This window comes from Raphanus sativus, chromosome 6, assembly GCF_000801105.2.
Source record: "Raphanus sativus cultivar WK10039 chromosome 6, ASM80110v3, whole genome shotgun sequence".
NCBI classification, from domain to species: Eukaryota; Viridiplantae; Streptophyta; class Magnoliopsida; order Brassicales; family Brassicaceae; genus Raphanus; species Raphanus sativus.
In genome coordinates this window covers 6200982-6221976 of record NC_079516.1, presented here as the reverse complement: position 1 = coordinate 6221976, position 20995 = coordinate 6200982, and the positions used below count along the sequence as shown (strand labels likewise).

The window sequence follows — 20995 nt, the reverse complement described above, 5'->3', positions numbered from 1 at the left end:
ATATGGGAACTTTTTTGTTATGATATGATAATGAGGAGGTGCTTCTATGTCGAATTTGACTACGCCTTTGCTCAAAATAAATTGATAATGTTTGGCCTCTTTTGATTAAAGATAACAAATGAATTGATAATGTTTGAGGTTTAGCTTTTGAAAGAGAATATGAATTTGGCTTTAAGTCTTATAAAAAATATATTCATGACCTAATTAACCCGTATTCATACTTTGTTCGACACTTGATTTTAATATTGAGGAATGCCAGAGAGTTGCGATGCATGCACACCCATTCGTAGTATGAATGAGCCACATAGCTTTGTTAACTATTGATTAACATATTGCTTCGCAGTTTTGATTTAATTAATAATTGCAATTACAAAGGTTTTAACTTTTATTTTAACTGAGATGCATGTGCTCCAAGCTAAGGTTTACAAGATTTTAGTGAACTAATGGTCTACCATAATCTTAAGGCTTACTCATGCCCGTAATTCTTGTGTAAAGATAAAGAGACAGTTCGTCCAAGGCTCACCACAAACATAATGAATCAATGATGATAATAGCACGGTGAAATTTATGAAACATTACTTTAATGTGTCAAAATATATGTTAGATTAAATACATTTGTAGCGTAGTGGTTTATAAGAAAAAGAATCTGCTTGTTGATATTCTTTTTTTTTCCTTCTATGGTAATATTATTAAGGTCAAGGCCCAAACTATTAAGCCCATCCTAAATGAAAAACAGAAAAGCCGAAGGCTCGGTTACATCAAGAGAAGACCCAACATAAAGGATAATAGACTTTGGGCCTAGCTCAAAACGAAAAGGAAAAAAAACGGTGACTCAGCCATGCGTGAAAAGTCTTCCCGTGACTATCCACGTGTCCACTCTATCCACCGCCCAAGCCACTTGTCTCCTTTTCACCAGATCGAGATCCAAACGCCGGAGAAGAGCTTCTGGTCGCCGACCTCCCGTAACGAACTCATCCACAGCGGAGAAACTTCATATCCGTCCCCTTTGCCAAAGAAACCCACCTCCAACGATTGTATTAGAGGTATAGGGTTGCGTCGGTGTCTGACACCGAATAAAAATGCCGCAAAAACGAAACGACGCTTCATCGGCCCACATCCACGGCATGCATCTGCAACGCAGCCACCGTCATCTTCACCACCTCTTACGTCGGAGAGCATCACTCGATAGCAATCAAGACAGACAGCCTCCATCGAACAACACTTACAGCCGGCTGTCATCACAAGAAAAGAGGCAAAGACGCCAGAGTCAAAGCCGGACGGTTTCATCGGATAAGCCGGAGTCAAAACGCGGGATAAACCCGAGCCGATACTATACAAACAGAAACTAAAAAAGAAAAGAAAACACAAGCCGGACCGACGGTGGCTGTGGTAGCCCACCCGTCGGCCGGAGACTGCAATGACGTCGGAGTTGAGTTCTTGGTAGAGAAAAGGCGGAGCACTATTTTTTAGAGAGAAAACAACCTGTTTGTTGATATTCAATTTAAATAATATCAGACATATTCTAATCACTAATAAAAAATAATACAAGTTACAAGTTTAACTAGACAATTTTTTTTTTCGCAAAACGTTCATTCAACTATACTCTTTGTTAGTTACAAAAAACTATACTTTTTATCCAAATTCATTTTTTCAGTTTGTCATATATTTTCCTATAAATAAACAAACATGAAAGTTAAAAACTAACATAACTCATTGTTAATTTAACTTGAAATTTATTAGACGATATTTTACCAAAATAATATATAGACGAAATCCAGCATCATTTGTTTAAACTGTTTATATATTTACAAAACAAAATGAATAAATAAACCAGCAAATGGTGATTTTTGAAAATTAGTGTTACGAAAAAGAAAGAAAAAACAATTTTAGATATACACAGATAAAATATTTTCATATTACTCTTAAATTTTATAAGAAAATTATATATATACTTTCAAAACTATTAGATTACATTTTAGTTTATTAAATTGTTTATTAATCTCTAAAAACTGATTTTTTTTAAGGAAAGGAAGGACAAAAATAAAAGACACGAGAGACGTGTGGCAAGTGTGTCGACAATTGGTTAGCAACAAGTTCCACTCGCGCTTTCTTTACCACAACACATTCCCTTTTTCTCTGTTCTTCAATCATACTGTATATATAAGAAAAATAAAAGTGTTGTAAATAAAGTAGAGAAGAGAAGAGAAGAGAGGAATTGGTGTGTCTTATTCCATGAATAATGATCTCCTTATATAGGATACAATAGCTTGGAGACAAAGCTTAACTTGGAGTGGGGAACAAGTATATCTAGGACTTTCCATATGGACATCACTACAATATTTATAACACTTCCCCTTGATGTCCAATATATCGAAGTGCTTTCAAAACGCCGTAGATGCTGCCTCGTTAAAAACCGAGATTGTAATGCCATAACCGTCTAGAGTTTGTAATGCGTTTGGAATACTGCCTCGTTAAAACCTTTCCATGGTAAACCCAAAAACCCAATGTGGTAAAAACGGGAAGCCATGGATAGGAAAAAGAGTACAGCCGCATTACTTCCCCTGAAGTGAACATCACTGAAGGCTTCTCAGTGATCGCATACCAATCTGCTGCATAAGCTTCCTGAGCGTGCATGTTGGTAATGCCTAAGTGAAGAGGTCGGCTGAGTTCTCGCTGGATCTGACTTAGAGTACCTTGACCTCTCCTTCTTTCTGAAGATCGTGGGTGAAGAAGAACTTGGGGAGAACATGCTTAGTCTTGTCACCCTTGATGTAACCATCTTTGAGCTGAGCTATGCAGGCCGCATTGTCTTCGTAAAGAACGGTCGGCTCGTCTTTACCATCCGTGATCCCACATGATGTCCGAATATGGTGTGTCATGAGTCTCAACCAGACACACTCTTTGCTTACTTCATGGATCGCCAATATATCCGAGTGATTGGATGATGTGGCTGATATAGTCTGCTTGACTGATCTCCATGAAATGGTCGTGCCTCCATATGTGAAAACATAGCCGGTTTGGGACTTAGCACTGTGTGGATCGGACTGGTAACCTGCATCAACAAAATGCTTTCATGATATTCATGGTCCATTCGGATCATATGGTTTATCTCTCTTAGATAAATTCGACCATGAATGTCTTTGTATGTCCATGATCTGTCCGGATCAAGACATCATCCATAATCCATCCGGATTATGTTCTTGTCCACTATATATCTTATTCATATCCTTTGACCAAAACTCTTTATGAACTTTTAGTATATGTCCACGGTCTGTTCATGAAGTGGCTATTGTGTTATAGTTTGAAGTTTAATCAAAACTAAGCCAATTTTGGTCAATAGGACGTTCCTCTCACTTGGATGGTTTAGGTCGGATTTAAGACCTAGAGGAACTGGTCGATACAAGCTGGACAGGATGGATTGGTCAGGACCAATGATGATTAAGGTCGAACTAGGTCGGACATGATCCTAGTCGGTATGGTTCCCTTTGGTCGTGAATCTGATGGATTCTCAGACCATTTGATCAATCTATTCTTGGTATGTTGGATCATAGATTCCAACCTTCATATACGGCTAATGATCTCTACTATAGATCATCGTAGTCTCTTCATAGCCTTTCCAAGAATCAATCATCTTAAACATCCTTTCTTTAAGTATAAACACAAGGAATATATTGACTACTATATGGACTGATCTGAAACGTTCTTATGGAACTTTCTACTAAGCATCACTTAGTCTTATCATATCGTGTGTACATACACGCATGCAGCTGCATTTCAGTCCATGAACAACGCAGGAACGATGTTGTTCTATGAGAACTTCTTTCTTATTTCTCAAGGTATCTTATGTTACCTTTATATCCAGTGATATATCCAATGTCTACTACATCTTCCTTAGATGTCCAAATCTTTATTAATTTCGATATTGGGTAGTAGCATTCACCACCTAGGAATTTATTTCCTTGTTCCTTAGTCCCTGTGAGTATCCTTGTGTGATCAAGCCATTCCTTTTGAATGCTTTATGTAGCAACATGTACGACCACTTGTCTGTACTTTCATGTTCTACAGCTCACGATTTTCTTTTCCTCACAAGACTCATCTGTTCACTGGTTAGATGGCGTCTATCTTATGTATTTGGCCAATACGCCCATCATATTCATTCTTTACTATAACTCCACGTCCCATTCATTTCTCTATGATGAGTACTCTTACGTGGGTTAGTGATCCTCGCATATCTCTTATGCTCAAGTGCTTTCTCTTTATCACTTATGAGTGTGTGTATATGTCGACACCTTATATAATGTTCCATCGCGTTCTATCGCGTTCTAGACATGATACAATCGATTGAGATTTTATTATTATCAGGATCATTGAATACTTTGTAGTTTGCAAGGCTACATTGTATGATAGCTGTACCTTAGGACCGGCCGGTCTTATCTTATTGTCTAGTATGGTTTCTCTTTCATGAACCCGGATCTATCATTATGAGCACCTTATCTCTTTATATCCGAGGTTCCTTATATATGGAACATACTTGTCTATCTTGTATAGACTTCTACAGCAACTTGATTATGTCTCTACTAGGACATTTATATAGTGGTGCTAAGCTGGTATGACTTAGTCATTCTTTCGGGTCTGTCTGGCTATCATTCTTTCTTTGTTTATGGACGTCCAGTACATATATATCTGGTCCGAGGATCTTTGCCAAGACTTGGATGGTTAAAACCATTCCACTTTCACTTTCTATTTACCAGCTTATAGCTTTCTCCATGATGTTGGATAGTCGGATTCATCTTGTATGTAATCCGTGTACCTTGGCCACAATATGATCACCTTTGTTTGGCTCATGGTCTCACTGAATTCGTGGGAGAAAGATCATGTTCTCTTATCCAACATATATTCCCGATTTTCATCTCATCCTTAGATGAGGTATTCCATCCTAGATGGCACATAGGTATGTGGTGGTTTATTCATAGACTCTTAGGATGGTCTATATCTGGATTATGACCCTTTATCATCTTTAGACGGGAATATCTATGCTCACTTTATATGGCCTGATGTATCTTATCTTTCATACATGTATTCTTGTGGTGTACCCAAGCTTATAGACTTTTGAAGTCTCAACCTTATAGGTTATGCCTTATACGGCCAAGCTATAATGTCTTATGGCCTTTGGCCAGGCTTATCATGTTCGGGTTTTATAGTATGGTCATGGACCATACGGAGTGTTTATTCTCCCCCTCATGAACATGCTATAAAATACATTTGTTTGTCCTCACTTAAACGTAATGCTTGGACGGCCAGCATGGTTTTAGACCATGTTACACGAATTTGTGGTCTGGTCATGATCACGGGTTTTGTCCTCACTACCCTTATGATCAGATTATACTTTCGTGTTGCTTGGAACAATGAAGCCTACTGAGTTTCCCTTGTGTACATGTTTCACAACGTGAGATCTTATGGGATAACTCTTTGTGCCTTAGTAAGTTTAAACTTTGAATCAAGTTCGGACCAGGATGGCTAATCCGGTCATGCCATAAAGTGTATAAATTCGTTGGTGAACCTTACTGGTTACCTAGGCTTTTATGCCTTATCACACTGATCCTTAGCATAGTATTAGATCAGTAGGGAGAATGTAGTCTCGACCTCTCTTATATATATGCCTTTGGCGATTTTCATAAGCTAAAGGGACATTTCCTTTTGCTTTACTTTGCCCATTGGTTTATTATTGAAACCATTTTGATGTGGCTTGTAATGCCATTTCGACCTTTACTCCCTCCTCGACCATGATTGGATCTACAACCACGGTTATTGTGGTATCCTTGTCCACGGCCAGTGGAGATTTTTTTTTTTTTTTTGGTCTCTCTCAATGGGTCTTAGGTGATAAATTTCGTGCCTCTTAAGGCCATGCCTTAGGCGTGGTGGTCTAGACATACTCTTCTCGAGTTTTCATTCTCATTTGTCAATCAAAAATATTTTTCAAGCAAATCAATCAAGATAAAAGAAAAACTTTTATTAATGCTATGAAATTTGAATGACAAATTATATTTAAAAGAAAACACCAAATCATAAGTATGAAATCAGAATGTCAAAAGGCTTAAACAATAGCCGGCCAGTCCATAATAACATCTTGGACGTGGCTCACATTTGGTTCTCTATTCAATGAATAAACCAATCTCATCATCTATATGAGTCCACCCGAATTTTCTTTTCTTAGCTTCTTCAGCATCACCGTATATCATCTCACATTGATACTCGGCACTTATCTCCATAACATAGTCGAGTTTGTCGAGGTTGACTTTCCTTTTCTGCTTCTTTTCCTCAAGAGCTGAAAGGTATGAGAGAAGGTCGTAATAGGTTGTGAAACCTTTAGCCTTCTGTGATAACAACACTTCCTTTGAATGGATCGTGTCACGAGTCTTGCTTAACAAGTCATAGTTTGTTATCACTTCACCACATAGTTTAAGACTATAGGTGATTCTCATAAGATCAAAGTGATAGTCATCCACGGATTCATAATCCTGGAACCTCAGAGCCTTCCATTCTTTCATGGACTCATCTAGTAATGGCTCGAAGAACATGGTGTTCAATCTCGACCAGAGATCGTAAGGATCGTTGATGTAACTGCACTCATCATACAGATCCTTCACGAGATGCTTTCTCATTATCAAAACAGCTCTACGCCTTTCATATGCAAGGGTATCATTGCCGTATTTGATACACTTCCCAAGTCCTTTAGACTTTAAATCGGCTGAAGTGTTCATCGCCCAATCAAGGTAATTATCTCCATTGAGATCAAGGGCTGGGTAATCCGAGTGATGGAGTCTCGACATCTGAATCATATCAAAATGATTTGTGTTAGTACATACAATTTCTGATGCCATTGGCTATCCAAGAAATAAAAGGCACTCGGCCAGTATGTAAACAATAAAGCCATATGGCTTGTGTGACCAATGCCATTCGGCTATTACACAATTAAATCACATTGCCAGCAAACAAATAAGAGGGCCATACGGCCAGTTTGCATTCTCTTTAGAAATTTACTTTCTCATAACTCATCCATCACTTAATCAACTTATTTGATTTATAAATCCCTTGAAAATAGTGGGATGGAAGAGTGCATGGTTTAGCCATACCATATGGTATGCTACATCGACCCATGCGGTTTAATGGTCTAGTAGTACCATTCGGTACACATCCTCGACCAAATAAAACGGATCGTGATTTAGCTGCACTGTGGTGCGCATCATCCATCACCGGTGATTGTGGATCACCGTGGATCATCGAGGATCACCGTGGATCACCTTGGATCACTGATCATCGTAGATTATCGCGGATCATCGAGGATCATCATGGATCATAGATCAACGCGGATCATCGTGGATGATCACCGTGAATCATAGGTGAAAAATCTAGTTGCACCTGAGGGTGAACATCATCGACCATTGATTTTGTTTTATGGTCTAATCATACTTAAGAGTATGTATCATCGACCTTTACTTCATATGGTCTAGTCATACCTATTGGTATGCATCATTGACTTAAAAAAAAATCATGGTCTAGCCACACTATGGTGTGCATCATCGACCAAAAGATGTGGAAAACATTAACCTTATGTTTTGTTTGGACATATAGCGTGTCATCCTTAAAGGGGTATCACTTGTTGTCCATTCAAAACAAAAGTCATGTAATCACATGCTTTATATTTTAGGGTTTAGGGTTTCTTAAAATCAGATTTAAACTTTAAGGATTAGGGTTTAAAATTCAAATCTGTTTTTAGGATTAGGTTAAACATTGACCTTAAATTTTGTTTGGACATATAGCGTGTCATCCTTAAAGGGGTATCACTTGTTGTCCATACAAAACTAAAGTCATGTAAAACTATTAAGAGTTTAGGGTTTTGATTTTAAATAAAACAAGAACTAAAATCAACCAAATCAAATCGCAAAACCTTTTAAATCGGATTTAAGATGAAGAGAAGTTTGAAATCCGAATTGCTTGAACCACAAGTAAAGATTAGGGTTCTTGAGATCTTACCTTAATCTTTGCCGATCTTTTCTCCTTGGTTCCTCTTTTAGAAACCTTAAATAATCAACAATGAAAGTTTCAAAGTTGGATTAGTATGAGATCTAAGAACAATAGAAATCGAAATTAAGAGAGATAAGGAGTTGGCGGCTATTAGGGTTTTGGATGATCTTTGACGGCGCGGCTTGCACTGGGAGGTGACGGCGCGTCTGGAGTCGGATTGATGCGTGGTCTGCGGCGCTGGATTCGTCTCGTCAAGAGCTTCAATTTGATATATTACTCGCCGTCTGGATCCTTACGGTTAGGGAGATATGACGGTTTAAAGTTGCGGCTGAAATTAGGGATTTTGTGCTCGCTGGATTTTAGCTAGGGTTTAGAGTCTCGTGCTGATAACGTGTTGTAAGTAAAGAAGAGAAGAGAAGAGATGAATTGGTGTTTTCTTATTCCATGAATAATGATCTCCTTATATAGGATACAATAGCTTGGAGACAAAGCTTAACTTGGAGTGGGGAACAAGTATATCTAGGACTTTCCATATGGACATCACTACAATATTTATAACAAAAAGACATTTATTAGGGGACCATTTTATTTATCTCATTATAGAAATATTACTCAATAATGTATATATATACACACATACTGTATATTCATTATTCTTTCCCCTGATTTTTTTAAGGAAAAAATTTAGACTATTTTTTATCTGCACGCGTCATTTTCGCATTGGCTATGCTAATCTTCTTCGTATTTTTTTTTTTTTTTTTTGCTAAAATATTAAACTAAGATAAAACAGCTTTAGTAACCACTACACCACCGAAACTAATTATAATATTTATTAAAGTATAGTATCAATATTATTGTTTTAAAATGATATAATTTTTATTTATTGAACTTCGTAAGGTAGTTGACAGTTTGTAGTATGGAAAATAGTGAATCGGTAATATTTTGAAATTAATGGGTGTCTTTATGACATATTGTTCTAACATATATATAGCAGATGAGCAGATGAGCAGTTCACCTTTCTTAATCGTATTGTTCTAACATATATATATATATATTATTCTTTCCCGTATCTCACAACAACATGATTATTTTATATAGCAGATGAGCAGTTCACCTTTCTTAATCTTAACTATATATAAAAAACCAAAAACGAGACTCGTAAAAGTATGTAAGGATCTGATGTCAAAAAAAAAGTATGCAAGGCAATACCACACTCGAAGAGTAATACGAACAAATTTATTTAATTGGGTTGACCGTTTAATACCTTTTGTTCCTAAATATGTAGATTATAAGTACCTTGCAAGTGTATAATGCAATGGTTGGCTTTATGATTATGATCCATCACTCATCTTTCTCTTTTCATTTATCTTTTTCCTCACTTTTTTGTTTCTTTGCGTCAAAGGATAATGCCTATTGTTTGTGTGTGTTAACTGGACCGGCATTTTAAACTACAAAATCAATTAACTCAACCATCTGGTACTATAGATTTAGAGAAAAAAGTAGATCTCAGTTTTGGGTCCGGTGGACGCTGGCGCGTGAGCATATATGCCGTCGCTGATACCCGTCTTTCTTCAGCATAATTTTTTTTGTTTTTTGGTTCTTTTCCGTCTTCTCCGATATCCACCTTATCTAAGCTCTGCCCAGCCACCAACCATGGTGGCTCTGATCTTGGAGTAAAGATGCGGTTGTTGGAATTTATGGCACGGTGAAAACGTTTGTAGTTTAGGTTCCGATTCCGGGAGACGGAGACTCCCACAAATCCGTCGTTGCCGATTCTTGTCTCCGGGATGTGGAAACTTCTTCAGTTTCGCCGTCGTCGGCCCTAGTCTCTGGAGGGTGAAGGCTACCACAACTTTGCATCACCGGTTTTGTTCTCTAGATTTTTAGGGTGTAGTTTATCTTTCTTTGGTTTTGTTTCTGCGGTTACGAGTTGGGTTTGTTGGTTGACATCTCGTCGGAGGACGATGAAGCTCTCCGGTGAAAATGGTGTGGTTGCATGCGAATCTTTCTCTTAGATGGTTTACGGTGAATGCTTGGTGGATGAGATCTCGCCACGGCGATTGATTCTCTCCGATAATGGTCTCTCAGGAGTTTGAAGGTGTTCGCGGTGAAGTTATGTGGAGTTTTGGAGCTCGGGTGTGGTCCGGTGAACCGAGGTTAAGTTCTCCGGTGGTAGCGAGAAGCGGTGGAGACGCGATGGCACGCGACGCGTGTCTTTCGGTGGCGAGAATGCTAACACGTGTCATGTCTTTTCAAAAACCGATCTGTGTGGCGGCCGTCAACGTTTCTCCACTTAATCATTAGGATTTCTCAAGTTGGACTTTAGGTCCATTTGGGTAGTTATATTGGTCCCAAATTTTTTCGGGCTTTGTAATTTGTTTGGGCTTTAGCCTTTTATTATATATAAAATCTTGGTAGAAAAAAAATTACAAAATCAATTAGTAAACCATGTCTTGGGGGTTAAAACGACATTTATGTTATTATAAAAATTATTTTCTAGTTTAGACAATAATGTATCCAAAAGTAATAAAGGTTGCATAGTTTTTTTTGGGTGTAAGGTTGCATAGTTTGTAACGGCTTTTAAGTGATGCACTTTTTGATGGTTTCATGATTTGTAATTTCACATATATTATCAAAATAGAAGGACGAAATAAATTTTAAAAAATTACATCAAGTAAATTTTTGTTTCATTTACCGTAAATTTTATCACCAATATTAGGTACTATATAAACAAATCCACCATTTATTTAGTTAGACTTATGTATACTGTATATAGATTTTTTTATAAATTAAAATTACTAAAAATAAACAATGTGAGTTAATGAAAAAAATCGTTAATTGAAAATTTGATATAACTCAGTTTTTAACCAAAAGTTCCTTGTTAAGCCGCGATCTAAAATCATTGATCAATAAGAACAAAAAATATCTACTAATATTTTAAAATTTTTTGATTAAATTGCTCATATACATTTTAATATTATATAAAATTATAATTCCTTTAGACTTTTTTGAAAATTTTACTACGTCATTCAAAAAAAAAATGTAATATAAAAAACTTATTGATATAACACTATTAGTTTATTTTCGTTATCAATAACCTATTATAAGTTTGTCTTTTTATTTTAGATTTAAATTTTAATTTTATGATAAATTTATAATAGTCTTAAACACTCATAGTATAAATATCAATTTATGTATAAAATGATGTAGTAAATAATTTTAAAGTTATATATATATATATATATATTAATTTTCAACAGTTAAATAATATCTTGGAATATTCTTTATTTATTTTTTTGCAGGCTTTTAGATTTTAACTAATAATGGTTAACTAAAATTAAGGAGTGAAATGTCTTGTAAATAACGAAATAAATCAAGGGTAATATCATTGGTGCCTAATTTTCGGTAAAATTCGAATAGTTTTCTTATATTATTGTTGCCGGTTTTTTGGAAAAATTAGAATAAAAAATATTTATTAATGAACTGTAAAATATAACTATAATTAACTATAGTTAAATTTATAAATCAGTGGTATGAAAATATAAATAATTTATAAAACTAAGGGGTAATTTAATTGTGTACTTCTATTTTAGTAATATAGATGATAGATTAGGAATGCATAACTCAATATATATGACTCAATGCATTATAGCGACATATGCACAAAACTAGAATTTAATTATGCACGTAACTCACTTAAGAAATAGTTAAGTTTTCTAATTAAAGAGTTAACTAATGGTTGACCATTCTTACTAAATCCATAAGACTACCAACGTTCATCCATGTTCATGCCTAGTTCCAATGAGCCAATGTATATACTTCTTGTAATCAAAAATACAAAACAAAAGAAACGCAGATTCCATGTTACAATATATTGGAATAACATTTTTTCAAAAAAAAAAAATATATCGGAATAACATACAACAGTACTACGTTGACTATACAATGGAAACATTCCACGCCGTGTTTTCAATTCGGAATATCAATTTTTATTGCTATTACTCCTATATGGCTCTACACTAATTGTGTGACTGTGTCAGCTATTTATAATGTCGTACATTAAAAATATGAGATGCGTAAAACAATTTGCTTTCTTTTTAGGAGAAAATAAATAGAAAATCTCTTCAAACCACTTCAACTTTATATTTAGCATTGTTGAAAACGACAAGACCTTAATAGGTCCATGAAAACGAGAGTTACCATCAAATTTCATGTACGTTAGTTCATGATAATTGTGTAATGATCGTTTTGGTTTGCTCAAAAAAAAATTGTGTAATGATGTTTCCCTTTTAGGTAATCACTCCGTTTTATACTCATTCCGTTCCCGAATAAGTGTCATTTTGACATTTTCACACAAATTGAAAAATGACAGAAATTATGTAAGTTGTTATTAGTTACATATTTTCGACCAATAGTATTTGAGATAAATAAAATTATTTATAAAATCAATGCAATTTGCAATTAATTTTCAGCTGAAAGTAAATATAATTTGCATTAGAATTGTAAAGTGACACTTTTTATGTAACAAGAAAAAAAAATTAGAATATGAACAGAGAGGGGATTAAATATCTTTGTAGAGAAAGTTCTTCGGTTACAAAATAAGTATCATTTTAGTTTTTTTTATATAAAATTATTAACTTTATTTTTCAATGTATTTTTCTATTGATTGAAATATAAATAATAGTATGGGTAATGATGTTTTTATATATAAAATATACAAAATTAAATAATTTTTAATATGCGTGCATAAATTTAAAATGATATTTAATATGAAACAGATGAAATACAATTTAACATTTATTTTAGTTTTTGGTAAAAAGACATTGCTTACGAGAATATTACCATGATTTCTTGAGTCTACGTTAAGGAATATATATACCTAGCAGAATATTGGTTAAAATTAAAAAGAATAATAGTTATGAAATTATAACACCCAGACCTTTCACAGCTAATAGGTCTGTCACGTCTGGTCATTCGGTCTGTAGGTTTTGTTTTGGGAATTATGGTAATTTTCCGATGGTTTAAAATTATTTTTACTTATTTTATAATTACCATATGATATTTCTCTGTGTTTTAATATCACTTGTATATTATCGTAAGTTACTTCGTAATAGGCCATCTATCATTCCATTTTTGCTATTTCAGTTTAAACACGCTTAACTTTGCATGTAATCTTGTATGTCGAAAAGATAAACCCACTAATATGCAGAGAGCATGATATTCTTTTTAAAAGGGTAGTTAGGTCGAGCTAAACTAAAATTCAAACTTTGCTGCTAAATGTCAAACGTATAAACATAATTTAATAAACAATATACATATTAGAGGATAGAGTCAAAATTATAATACCTCATCAAACATAAAGGAGAGTGTATGATAGTTAGAGACAATCCTTTATGTTTGATGAGGTATTGGTTTTTACGATGAGGTATGTTTTAAGTTAAATAAATTCTAGAGCTAGGCTTCAAGTTTAGATACGACTATATGACATATGAACAACGGACATACTAGACAATCTTTTTATAGCGAAATACATAGATATATCTTCACTGACTTGAATATTTGACTTCATCGTTAGGGAAAATGAAAAATTTCTAGATATTTTCAAGAAAATTAATTAATAGAGACGAATACAAAACAATATGGCATACACTCATTAATGGATCATTTATTGGACTTATTATTCATTAGGCCCATTTATGTCTTAATTAACAAGCAAAGCATGCGTTTTCTACACAAAGCGAAAGATTCACCATTGTGAAATGTTTTCTTTGTTTTTTTTTGAAAATTAGTTGTCCATAAACCAAAACCAAAACCGGAATCAATCCAACAAAACTCTGAACCAGAAAACTTTCTAGAAACATATATAATCTAAAACTTTTCTATTCGAAACACTGATAACCGATAAAATTTGACCTAAATAGACACGAACAGTGGCGGAGCTAGCCACATTTTTCACTGGAATCATTTTGATTTTTTTGATATGTTATAGGAGTCACATAAGCTAACTTTGTAATGTTTCAATGAATTTGTTCATGTAAAAAAAATTTTAGAATTCATAGATGACCCCCTACCGTAACGATAGCTCCCCCACTGGACACGAACCCAATGAGAATTGATTCATTCAACCTGAAAATCCGAATACTTAATAACTCTAATTTATGAGTTTACTTTTCTGTATTTTATGTATAATTTAAGGTAATTATGATAAAACATGACATTTAGAAATTTTAGCGGCAAGAGAAAAAAGAGATTTTTTATTATTATTATTATTGTTTTTGTATGTTTCTTCAGAAAAATAGAAAAACAAAAAAAATTGGTTCGTTTAGGAAAAGTAATTGACAAACTACTGTGGCAACATGTTCTACCGGCTTCAATCGTTGGTTCTTCATGTTATGGTGATGAAATTCATGCAGCAAACATAGTTATTTCAAAAATCAGCATAAATTTTTTTGGAACGGTAATCTCTGTGAACTATTGAATAGTATTAAGTCAACAATTCAATATGAAATGTGGTGTTTTTAGATTAATACAAATATTATATCCCTTTAAATTTAATTATTTTAGAAGCAAATATGAATTTTTTATATGAAAAATCGTTAATCCATATGCAAAATAGATATGTGTTAGTTTACTTTAAATCCTTATTGGTGTATCTATTTTGTACATTTGATTTGATAGTTTTCAGTGCTTAGAACTTTTTGCTTAATAATATAATCCGGCTTGAAAAAGAATTAATTATATTAAATTTATTTTTTCAAGTATATATACAAATTGTGTGTTTACCTTATGTAGTTACTGGTTTTAATGCGACTGAATGATTTAGAGAGATGGGTAGTGGATCCACCGGCCGCTGAAATGGAGACTTTTAGGGGGTGTTATTAGATTATGTATTTATAAAGAGTTAAAATAGATTTAGATTTTCTAATGATTCTAGTGTTATTCAATTATGACTTTTCAAAACTATATCAAAATCTGATGTTATTGGTTTATGAATTTGAAATAAGTTGTCAAGAGTTTTTAAAAGTCTGGAGTTATTGGATTTGTTATTTTACCAAATCAACAAAAATCTTGTGTTATTCAAAAAAAAATGAAAATAACTGTTTTTTTCATGACTTAAAAGTCTGTTGTTATTCATTTGTGATTCTACATATTTTTCTTCACAAAATTTGTTTAGCAAAGTATTGCCTATCGTTCATGTATTCTCAAATACTTTTTATAATTTAACCAAATTTAAAAAAAAAATCAAAACAAACTCTACAAATATTGGTAGCAACATGTCTTCGTTCACTCATCACCGTAATTCGTTCACTCATCACCGTAAAGATTGGAACACGTAAACTTTGATATTAATTATAAAATGCTAACTAGTTACAGATGAAATGTAGAGATTAGTCAAATTTTTTAAAAGTCAGTGACTTCGGAAATGAACGCAAAAACCTTTGATCTAAAAAAATTGTGAGCTTTGAGAAAGAAAAAAATATGAACTGATCAGAACAAAGGAAGAACAACAAATGGAATACAAACTGGGAAAATGAAGAGGATAACAACAAACGTAACAACACAATATTTAGAGATACTCTACATAAGTTTATAATTATCTTCAGATAAAGAATTTAACAATTTACAAAACTCTTTGACAAAACTTTAAAAATAGAAAAAAATCTTCATAACTCTTTTAAAATTCAGAAATCAATAAATTTTAAAAAATCATCAGAACTCTTTTTAAATCACATACTAATAACAGCCCCTTAGTGTGAACTAAACGGTGAGGAGATCAAACGTGAAGACAATGACTGACACACGATTGAAGGAGGAGGACATAGCTTGGTGCAGAGAATAATATTTGTTTAGGGAAGGGGACAGGGGACGTTTCCAAACCAGAATTTCTTTCCCACCAGACCAGACTTTGAACTTAACACGTGAAGAGTCTCCGATGGTTGATTGGCACAAGGGGATTTGGTTTCCATTCCCACCAGACTTGGATCATCTCATATCCTCTAATAATGTCTTCCACAAAACTTAAAACTCTACTAAGTCTATTAACCCTAACTAGCATATATTTCAAGAGGATTATATTTAAGCTCCTAACTTAAAACGAAGAAACATCTGGAAAACAAGCTCAAATACAAGACCAGAAACAAAATCCTTACAACAAGTAAATATATAGCAAACGTGAGAGCAATTTCGAAAGAAATTAAATAGAAAAAAAATTATATGGATGATCTGATGCAGTTAAATCAAAATAAATTAACTTACATGTGGAAGAGAGAGAGAGAACAACACTGGAAATAAGAGATAATGACTGTTGCAAAGTTTATCTGCTCTCATCAAGCCAGTGAACATCAAGAGAGAAAGGGGTAACGCGGAATTATAACAACAGTGTGGTACAATAACCAATCGAAACAACAAATGTTTTATTTTCTTTGGTCATGGTCAGTCCTTCATTTTCGTTTATATTTGTATAACTAAACGGAATGAGAGAAGTTGATATATCGTCTGGATGGTGTAGTCGGTTGTCACTTGTCACGATACTGTCACACACGCTAAGCTCCGTGGCTTGCCTTGCTTTGCCTCAAATGTTATATGTACCCTCTCTTTCTTTCTACACGCATTCGCTCTGGCTATGTTCTGTAATTCTTGTATCTAGGTTTTGATTTAAGATCTTATTGAGCTGTGTCTCTGACCAATTAAGCTGGTTTGTTCTTGTACAGTGATTCTTCTGTGTTTATGAAATATATATTTTATATCATATTGTCTCAATGATTACATCATCATATTCTTATAACACCTCTACACTGATCAAAAACCAGAATAAGACAACAAACAAAAGTTGAAATAAGATGCATACAAGCATCATCACACATTCTTAAGGGTAACACTTACTTTAACAACTGCTTACTAATCATAATTAACATCCTTAAACACAAACCAAAATTAGGATTCAAACATATATATAGGATGATCATAATAAATAGTAAAACGCCTTTTTATAGTTTTCAACACCTTGGGATGGGGAGCTTGCAGCGGTTAGAGACTTTACGAGCGTTGGGAGAGCTGACTAAGCGACGGAGGCTAGGATTTCTCATGTACCCACATAAGCATGGCTTCTGCTCCTTCAGCTTCTTGCAGCACAACGCTGAAGGTTGAGAAGATGACGTTATTGCCGACGCACATGGGCTTAGCTGCATTGGCGAGCACGTCACCGCTTCTGCCACCGGGACTAGGATCACTAGGAGAATAGCCGCGAGGGCGAAAATAGAAACCCATGTGGCCTTGATCATCACCATGTTTCTTCTTCTTCTGTTTGGTTTAAGAGAGAGAGTCTATGGAGTGTGTTCTGGTGTTTGTGTTGTTTTTGATATGTGGATCTCTTTTCTATTTATAGAGAGGGAAAGTTAAAAGTTTTTGTGTTACATTGTTCTACTTCTACTTTACTATATAGTATTTTCTAATTTCAGATTAAGAATATATGGATTGAACATAATTTTCAAACAGATTAGTCTATTAGACCAACATTAGCGGGGTCCAAATGCAGGGTCCTTAGCATTTCTGGGCTCAAAAATAAATCAAAAAGGCTTGTAATGTTTTGAGACGGATCTTAATTAAGGTCTTTTTTTGCTCGTCCTTCTTGCTACCTGTCGGCTTGTGATGAAGCGTCACTATTCTCCTATTTATTTCTTTCTTTATCCTCTCATCATCTTTCCTCTTCTTAGAAGTCTAACCAATAATCTATAGATTTGTGTTGTCCTTAATTTTTTCCTTAACATAAAAAAATTAATATAATAACATAAGGACTCAACATCATGGACAACCAATAATGACGCCCTTAGTGCAGTGCACTTGCTTATAGTGCGGCGTCTTATCATTTTAGTTAATTAGCATTGGAATAACATAATATAGCCTAATAAGTATTTTCTATCGTCGAATGGTTGATCAAAAACTTCATATTATTACATTAAATAAACTCGAGGTTTGTGTATTAAGAACTCTCGCGACTCATTCGACCTAAGAAAACATTAAAGAATTTTTATCAAAAAAAAAAAACATAAAAGAATATAGTGATGGCTAAAAATGGGGAAAAGTATTCAAATAATGCGATATAATTTTTTTTATGCTGTGCGTGTTTTAGACATTTATCTATCCGTTCTTTTCATTTATAAGTGGAAACGTAGCACTACATACAAAGTGGCAAATGCATTTAGAAACATATAAATCACAAAATCAAACACTTGTATAAAACTTTGAACTATATATTCTCTAACTTTATCTCTATATATTGATTGTCGACCAAAGGAAAAACAAGTGACTGATAATACTAAATATATCAGTATTTTCACTATCAAAACATAGTAACTACAAAAAGGTGGGATCGATCGAGTGTGAAGGAAAACAGGAGGCGAAAAAGAATTTCGGTGATAATATTTAGGACTGAACTTTTTATCCGCTAAATCTGTTTTGATTTGTTTTAATTCGATCCAAAAAAATTGGATATTCATAAATTTCTGAAGCAAAACAAATATTAAAAATTAGTATAAATTAAAAGTATAACAAATCACAAATACTAAATAAATTTAGAAGTGGATATCCAATCCGCCCCGACTTAAAATATAGAGAGATGTATATTTATGATTAAATATAGAGTTTTACATAAATGTGTTACAAAAGAATAGAGTTTTACATAAATAATTTATACAATTATTATTTTAACATATAATTTTATTAATTTTGTTCTTATGAATAAAAAGTTAAGAAAAAATTACAAAAATATTTATAGAAAACTACAAAATTTTTAAAATTTATTAATTTTAAAATTCATAAAACACATAGTTTCATTAATTTTTAGTTTATCTTTTATGTTATGTAAAATTCTTTTATGTTATGTAAAATATTAATTTAAGAAAAAAATTTGTATAATGTTTTGTAATTGACTTGTATTAAATAAAGTAGATAAAATATCTATAAATATCCGTTGATTTGTAAATATCTATAATTTTTTTAGATATTTAAATATCCGGATTTTCTAAAAACAAAACAAATAAAGATATTAGATATTCGTAAAGCACAAAACAAATCATATAAATATCGAAAATATGGTATACTATCCACGCTCACCCCTAATAGTATCTGTGTCGTCCCAATATTTGATGCCGACTCCTTTAACGTCACTATTACTTCTGTTAATCTCACATATACTGTGATAATAATAATATGTGGATGGAAAATGCATCCGTATATGTGTATATAATAAGATAAACGTAACCAATTCAATATGTTCACAACAACAACAATTTCAATTAATTTGTCGATGTGAAAAATGATGATTTGAGAAGAAGCGTGCGTTTGGGGATACGTGTGAATAATCATTGCCACAATCACTCATTGAACATTCGTCTTTTGCCGCAAGTGTAGTAAATTAATGAACATGCCATGTTCTCTCTAGTGTAGCACTGCAATAGAAAGATCAGTTGTTTCATATTCTTTGGTAATTAAGTAGATTTGTAACTTAGGCTTTGATTGGCAATCTTGAAAAATGGTGGAACGATGTCTTCAACACAATTTCGCAAATACTTTACCGATCAACAAAAATGCGAAATAAAAGAAAAAAGGTAAATTTCTGATAAAAATACAAAGAAATTTTCATTAAATGAAAAAGATGAATTTTAGTTGATTATTTGTAAAATACATTTTCATATTATTAAGTTATATGATAATAACATTTTATTTTTTTAGATAAATAGCAATAACTTTTTCATCCATGATAGGATAGTATTCTTCTTCTTCTATCTACGCTATTTTTTATCACTTAATTAATCATAGTCTATTAAGACAAATATCTTTTAATGATAAATAATTACGTTGTAAATAAATTATTTAAATGTTTATAATTAGAACTAAAGTATTTTTAATAAATTTTAGTTATATTTTCTTGTAATAATTAGTTCAGTTATTGTATTTGTCTTTTCTTATAATAAAGTAAATACCATATAAAATATTTTAATTAATTTAATATTCATTCCATCATTCCTCAAATTTTAAAAATTTCCGTAGCTTTATTTTTTCTCCAGTTAACTACTTTTTCCTCGATTAAGCAATGGCTACTTCGGTGTTCAAAAAAAAGTTTAACATTCGTCTGAATTTTTTTTTCTTAATGTAGCATGGAAAAAAGCTAATAAAACGGTTGATCGGTTTGCTAACAGCATCTCTAACTTCACTCTATTTTTTATTCTAAAATATAATAAAGTAGAATATATATTATAAAACACTTCAACACTATTCAATATATCACTTTTTAATAGAGTTTACTTTATTAATAAAATAATCTATTTTTTATTCATTCATCGCTCCATTATGGTAATGAAATGAAAAATTGAGTTGGGTTGGAGTGTTATTATTCCATATCCCATTTTCTTTCATTTTACAGAAAAAATAGAATTTTATATTAGAGTTGCTATTAGTACTAATATTAAATTTTTTTAAAGAGACTATAAAAAAAAGAAGACGACGTATGTAAATATGAGCTCATATATCATAATCCAGAAACATTTCTGGAAGGAGAAAGGAATGTTTGGTGTGAAGATGGTCACTAAAAATATGTTCACATACTGGTTGTTGAAGTTGTAGCTCATGCAAACATGTGTACTCTACTTTGAAGTTTGAAGTTTGATGTTGTTTTTTTTTTTTTTTTTTTTGTCACGGAAGTTTGATGTTGTTATTTTCCATTATTTATGCTTATTATTTTTTGACGTCAAAATCCCATATATATTTATGTATCTTTTAATTCTGAAGAAATTCATTGAGCCTTGATAGACAGAAAAAAATAGGATTAAGAAACAAGAAAACAAAAAAAAAACCATAATAGCGGCAAAACGAACTCGAAGCTTCACAGATTATGCAAGAGAGATGAAACGATACACTGGACACCAGATGTTGATGAAGACATTGGTTCTTGTTCAATAAATACGTAACCATC

At 33.0% G+C, this 20995-nt stretch overlaps 1 protein-coding gene across 1 annotated transcript; it reads right to left on the bottom strand.

The window, feature by feature from the left end:
• Nucleotides 1-16739: 16739 nt before the first annotated feature.
• Nucleotides 16740-18013, bottom strand: LOC108809178 (non-specific lipid-transfer protein 2). The gene has a single exon (XM_056990019.1). The coding sequence runs from the start codon at nt 17310-17312 to the stop codon at nt 17022-17024; it is 291 nt and encodes a 96-aa protein (XP_056845999.1). The 5' UTR covers nt 17313-18013; the 3' UTR covers nt 16740-17021.
• Between the last annotated feature and the right edge of the window lie 2982 nt (nt 18014-20995).